General features: G+C 30.6%; 2 protein-coding genes across 2 annotated transcripts; both read right to left on the minus strand.

The window, feature by feature from the left end:
* Window positions 1-1,438: 1,438 nt before the first annotated feature.
* Window positions 1,439-3,957, minus strand: LOC127080105 (uncharacterized). The gene is made up of 2 exons (XM_051020433.1): window positions 3,837-3,957; window positions 1,439-2,949 (listed from the first exon to the last, which is right to left on the minus strand). The coding sequence occupies exons 1-2, from the start codon at window positions 3,955-3,957 to the stop codon at window positions 1,439-1,441; spliced, it is 1,632 nt and encodes a 543-aa protein (XP_050876390.1).
* A 2,361-nt stretch (window positions 3,958-6,318) lies between these two features.
* LOC127080106 (uncharacterized) lies at window positions 6,319-6,810 on the minus strand. Its single transcript, XM_051020434.1, has one exon. It carries the CDS (start codon window positions 6,808-6,810, stop codon window positions 6,319-6,321), a length of 492 nt encoding a protein of 163 aa, XP_050876391.1.
* Between the last annotated feature and the right edge of the window lie 340 nt (window positions 6,811-7,150).

The raw sequence follows: 7,150 nt of genomic DNA on the forward strand, positions 1-7,150 counted from the left end.
TGTTGACCTCTTGTGATGATTTGTGTAAGTTTTACTTATGTTGTTGGGCCTTGGTCAAGGTTGATTTGACTTTGTTAAGTTAATATCATTGGATTTAGGGGATTGATGGAATGTACATTCCATATCCCAAAATGAACGAATGATACTCCCTCCGTTCCTTTATATGTGTCACTTTTGCAAAAAATATTTGTTCCTATTTAACTGTCACTTTAAGAGTATAAGATTGTAATTTGTCAATTATACCCTTACTTTTCAAATTAATTTTACTTACACATTTACTCATAATTACTCCACCATTTTAAAATTGGTTTATCAATTCCAATGTCTGAGATTAATGTTGCGTGCATATTAGGAGTACATGTTACCACCAATGGAATTTCAAGAGGTTCTCAAGAGGTCCACTTCTCAAAAAAATTAAGGAAGAGTTTCAATATTTTCTCTCTTTAAATGGGAGCTTTTTAGCCACAGTTCCTAAGATATGTAATGGAAAAACAAAACAATTCATGAAAAGAAGAAATGATGGAAGATTCATTGGGAAACCGTGAAGAAGAATCAATAGAAGACTCATTGGACAACAAAGAAGAAATAATGGAAGATTCACTGGACAACAATGGAGAAGAAACAATGGAAGACTCATTGAACAACAATAGAGAGGAAATATTGGAAGACTCTTCTGACAACAATGAAGAAGAAGGAGAAATACCAATATTGGATTTTGATTTAAACGAAGAGGCTGAATATGAATTTGATTTGAATAAATTTTCAGAAGAAGGAGAAGAGTCTTCACAAGCGGCTGAGGAGTTTCGTCCGGTGATTAGAAAGATGCTAAAAATAATTCTTCCTAAATTTTATTAAAGTCTTTGTAATGTTTAAATCTATGATGTAGAAAGAAGTTCTTCCTTCTTTATAAAAATCCTGTAGTACTGCAAATGAACGATGTTCTTGTTTTTGAAAATTAAATATTTTCTATAATATTTTTCTTATTTTAGAGTTATTTTTTGTAATAATTTTCTTACCATTTATTTGATTTTTTTCATTAAATATTTTTTATGAATTGATTCAATATGATTAAAGTATTTTTCATAGTAATTTAGGAATGATTTTAAGATATTCCTAAAATATTTTTTTCCTTTTTTTATTATTTTGTTTAGGAATGTTTTTTATTCTTTTGTTTTTTATAATTTGTTTTTTATAATTTGTTTTTAGGAATGTTTTTTATTATTTTGTTTTTTTGTAATATACAATTTATTTTGAGTTTTTATGTGAAGTACATAATCTATTGTTGTGTCTAACCTTTTTAATTAACTTTTTTTATTAATAATGATTTATCATATGAAAGAAAAAATATGCTTAAAAAAATTAAAAGAATGAAACTTATAAGTTGTGTTCTTGGTTTTTTAATTGTGTGCAAGTGACTACAACCCAGTCACAATGAGCATTACTCTGTATTTAGGTACTTAAAAACTTGTACTAAAATTGGATCACACTTCATTTGAACGGGTAATTGTCCTTCTCTTTCTAGTCTTTCCTTATTCAAATGTGGGATTTTATATTTATTAGAACCATTGGCTTTCATGATCTCTATCATGCATAATTGCAATGTTACAAATATATGATTGGACTTCACAGATGAAAAGTTTTCAAATGACTTCACCACCGCACGAACAAGTTCAACAATAGTTTTAGGGGACTCCTTGTGTTGTAATGATTGTATTGCACTGAAAAATCCAAGGTCTAAGACATTCAAATCAGGAGAATTTGCAGGTTGACACATCAAACGAATATCAAATCCATCTCGTGTGGCTTCTTGAATGAACTCTTGATCATCATGATTAATATGAGTTCTTGCATTATCTTGTTGGATAAATATTGTACTAGTACCCAAATCATCTCTTGACCATTTTTCCTTTATAGTTGGCAAGACTTTTTCAATAAGAAATGATCTTATGACATCTCTATTTACCGATGTTATTGCTTTTGTCTCCATTGTTCCTGCAACTCGGTTAGCACTTGTCCTTTTAGCAGGTTCCTGGGTAACAAATGGAAAAATACCAATTTTACCTGAAAAAATCTCATTTCCTTGCGAGTCAAATCTTGGTCGAGTAAGAGCAACTAAAAACATAACTTTGGCAATAAAGTTTTTGCTTTTACATGTACGATGTGGTTCATCATCCTCCGATAGCAAATAATAGTTCTCAGATTTCTTAGTCATGTAAAACCACTTTTCATCAATATGAATAATATTGTGCATACTTTTAAACATTGGATCATGTGGTATACCTTCGAGCATTGACAAACAAAACTCCAACCTAACTCTTTTGTTTTCTTCTTTTAACAGTGGCTTTATGGCATTTGAGTGACGTCGTATAACTCCTGATTTTAAAAGCCTGGATTTGTTTTCATCGCAAAAGATAAAGACCAGATGTTTGTTTCTTTGTCTCAAAGGAATTTGACTAATTTGATTAGGATAAAATTGAATTCTCTTACGTCCATAGTTTTTTGTCTTCCTATGGGACACATCATGTATTTCACATTCTTTTGCTCTTTTCCAAATACGTTGAATAGTTCTCCTAGAAACAGAAAATGATGAAGCCACCACATTTGTAATTCCTCTACGTAATTTTCCATCAACACTTTTTTGTAGTAACTGGTGATAAATAGTTGTGCGTTCTTCATTGCTTAAAACTTTTAATTTTTTTCTTTCACTATTTAGTTCATCTTCAATATTTTCTTCTCCATTTGGTACACCTTCAAAATTTTCTTCACTATTTAAAGCATCTTCAACATTTTCTTCCATATTTAGTACGCCTTCAATATTTTCTTCACTGTTTGATGCATCTTCAATATTTTCTTCCATATTTAGTCCACCTTCAATATTTTCTTCACTATTTGATGTATCTTCAATATTCTCTTCATTATTTAATTCGTTATCTACAATATTTTCTATACCTGTAAATAAAATTAGGAAAAAATTATATAAGTCAAGTAATATATTCTTAAAAAAGTACTTTCTAAAAAATTATTTATTTTTTAGGCTCTATTCAAAAAATTAATGTTATTAATAATGATAATAGTTTTATTGATAAAAATTCATCCTAAATAACAAAATTATTTATTTTTGAGGCTTTATTCAAAAAAATCTAATCAAATACGATTTTATTTAGAAAAATCAAATATTTAGTTATTTAAAATCACATGTTTTAGAGCATGCCAAATCAAAACGGTTATCTTTAAAAATAAAAATAATATTAATGATAATCATTTTATTCATAAAAAATACATTAAAAATCATCATATAGAATAAATCATTCAATCAAGTTCATATTTATATTCATAAATGTCTTTCAAAATTATTTATTTTTTACTATTCTTATTGGTTACCTATTTAATTGTCTTTTTTAAAAATATTCCGCTACCAATATGTAAAATCAAAACTGAAACTTTGAAAACTAAAATAAAAACTAAAACAAAAAAATTATGTTTTTAGTAATATTAATCATTTTCTTCATAAAAAATATATTAAAAAATTATCCTACTCAATAAATTATTCAATCAAATACATAAAAAATACATTAAAAAAAGCATCCTACACAATAAATTATTTCTTCAACTTAATTAGGCAATCCATAAAAAGTAAAAAATCTCAACAATTAAATTTGAGTTAATATGTTATTAATACTATTTATTTATATTATTATTATTATTATTATTATTATTATTATTATTATTATTATTGTGATATTCACCAATTAACTATCATAAATTATGTAAAGAGATAAAAATAAGAAAATTAAAAGAGACAAAAACAAATGCACATGAAAGAATAAATACATTACCAATATTATTGTTGGTTTCTTCAACGTCTTCTTCTTCACCAATATTTAAATCTGGCAAAGGAATAAATTCTACATTTAAATCTATATCACACAATGAAAATCTAGTAGTACTTGAAGCCATATTTTATGAGTTTATTTTGTAAACCTACAATATAAAGGTATATATACACTTCAAGTATTACTGATTTTAACTTTTTTTGGTTGGAATCATGAAATTTAGAGTAATAAAATTGGAGGGAAATGAAATTTTAAGTGTATCATGAAATTTGGAATAATAAAGTTGGGGAAAGTTGAATTTTAAGTGTACCATGAAATAAGAAAAAAAATGTAGTATATACTTTAACGTGAAAAAAAAGTTAAGGAAATTGAAGAAGCTATCTTGTCTATGTAATAATTGGAATCTAGGCATTAAATGTGGAGTATTAGGAAAGAGAAATGGTATGCTGAATAAATGAATAAGTAAGGGTAAATTAGGAAACAATGGCCAAATATTTGTTCTTTATCGCTTGTCTTGGTTATAGAGATTTTTGCAAAAGTGACACATATAAAGGAACCGAGGGAGTATTAATTTGGTAAAAAGTCATCCTTTGACCAATTTGAGTTTTGATCCATTCCCCTCCCTCTTCATCTATTTCCCATTCTTTGTGCATTCATCTCATTTGGCCTATGATATCTCTAAGTCCTAAGGCTAGTTGATTGAAAAATCAACATAAGTATGGATGAGACTAGGCCACCTCTTTTGCATATTCTTTTTGTGTGTGGTATGTTTCATGAGCATAGTCAATTATACTATGTCTCTAACATGCATTAACACCAAAATCCTATTGCCCGACCTCAAATAGTTGCGACTTCTACATAAGTCCAATTACAATTGCTTAACATAACGCTAAATTTTTGACACAAAAGGCATATCATTCTAGTTAGTGAGATTGTAAGTCTCCCATCTTTCATGGTATTGTGTGGAAACTTGGCCTTTTTTCCTTCCTTTGGAAGATATCTTGGCTCAAGGATCCATGCTTGTGATAAGTGGGTTGAGTGTTCTCCAAAGAATGACTTAAAGAAAATCAAAAGCAAAACAATACTAACTTCTAACTCATTCACAACTAACATTTAATTTCAAGTCCTTTATTTTAATGCACTTTAATTTTTAAGCTCTATTCATTTGCCATTATTCATACCATTATAATTGTTTATGTTAATACAATTTTCACTTTGTCCATTTGGACCATATTGTGTGATATATCTTGTTTGTGTATATTGTGTTTGTTTGTGTGGTCTTTGACCATTAATGCACATAATAAGAACAAAAACCCTAAAAAGCTTTTGTGTGGACTGTTGACTTGATCTTGGACAAATTGGACTTAGAATCTAGGCAACCTCCCTATGCTAAAGGACTTGGCCAATGCCAACATTTGTGTAACCAAGTGCTTGCAGTTTCAAACTTCATCTAATACATCTTTGAAGATCCCTCTGAGTTCATCTGCAACATGATCATTGTGAAGCTGTTATTTTGAACCTATGACTTGTGGAATTCATCAGTTACATGGGTTAATTTGAAGAAGATCATGGAGTGGCTAAGCTTGGATGTGGCTATCTTTACTTGATGCCTTGCTCTTCAAGATTGATATAACTGTATACATTGTTTGTTGCTTGATTCTAATACTCAAGGGAATTTGGGGTTTCTATATGGCATTCTTGCCTATTGGATTTCTACCCATCGGCCAGATCTTTTCAGCTCTTAACTTTTAATTTTGAGCATAGGATTAGTCTCTTCATCTCTTCCCCATTTCTTTAATTTCAAAATCTCTTCCTACTTTTGAAAAACTTCTTTGTTTGAGCTTGTTATTTTCTAAACTTTGACCACTTTTTAAACTAGAAACTTTGGCCTTATGCCATGGCATTTTTCAAATTTCTTTTCTTAATCAAACTTGTAAATAGACTTAACCATACTTGACTTAAACATTCAAAAAGCAAAAAAGAACTAACTCATTCAAACCATTTTTAGGCCTTTGTGCCTTTCAAACTTAATTTTTGTTAAAAACAATGCATCCACTTTGAAATTTGTATCATGAACTATGAGGTTTTGATCCCTCATTTTTATGTTGGTACGTAGGCACAAGTCCGAAGGTCTTGTCAAACACAAAAATATGATCAATGTATTCTTTTATCATCCCCTCATTCTATTTGTTTGTAAACATCATTTTGTACAAAATACATATGCACACAAGAAAGGGCTCCCTAGGAGTACATAGGACACTTTGGGTGCTAATACCTTCCCTTTGTGTAACCAACCCCCTTAGCCGTAATCTCTGACATTTTATTAGTTTTGATTTGAAAACTTCTTACTTTTGGGTTTTGTTCGTACTTTTTTCCTTTTCCCTTGGAAACACTAAAAGCGTGGTGGTGACTCTTGTTATTTGATATCTTGCTTATCCATAGCTTGATGATCATGAATTTACCGCTAAAGGCGGGTCTCCCAATCTCATTTGATTTGATAGATGATAAGTGCTGAGTCTCCATACACCTCAAGAATCTTAACTCTTAGGTCAATAGCTGCTTCAATTCCCAAGATACATGCTTCATACTCTGTCGTGTTATTGGTGCATTTGAAACATAACCTTGTTATGGAGGGAATATGAAAATCCGTTGGAGAAGTTATAACAGCCCCAATTCCGTTACCCAATGCATTTGAGGCACCATCGAACATGAGCGTCCACCGCGATCCTGGTTCGGGTCCTTCTTCCGGGCTTGGAATCTCATAGTCTCTTATGTACATGACGTCTTCATTTGGGAAGTCGAGTCTCATCAATTGATAGTCCTCCACTGGCTGGTGCACAAGGTACTCTGGTAACACACTACCCTTAATGGCCTTCTGAGTTACATACTGAATGTCATATTCTGATAACAACATTTGCCAGCGAGCGATTCTTCTAGTTAATACAGGTTTCTCGAATATGTACTTGATAGGATCCATCTTGGATATTAACATTGTTGTATGATAAATCATATACTATCTCAGATGACGAGCGGCCCATGCCAATGCACAACAAGTCTTTTCTAGCATGGAGTACCTAATTTCACATTCTGTAAACTTCTTGCTCAGGTAGTAAATAACATGCTCTTTTCTACCCGTCTCATCATGTTGCCCCAGTACACATCCCATGGATTCATCGAGTACTGTCAAATACATAATGAGAGGCCTTCCTGGAACTGGTGGCACTAAGATTGGTGGTTCTTGCAGATACTGTTTGGTTTTATTGAATTCACTTTGGCAATCATCGTTCCACCTAACAGCTTGATCTTTTCTTAAAAAC

The sequence above is a fragment of the Lathyrus oleraceus genome, chromosome 5 (genome assembly GCF_024323335.1).
Source record: "Lathyrus oleraceus cultivar Zhongwan6 chromosome 5, CAAS_Psat_ZW6_1.0, whole genome shotgun sequence".
NCBI lineage: Eukaryota > Viridiplantae > Streptophyta > Magnoliopsida > Fabales > Fabaceae > Lathyrus > Lathyrus oleraceus.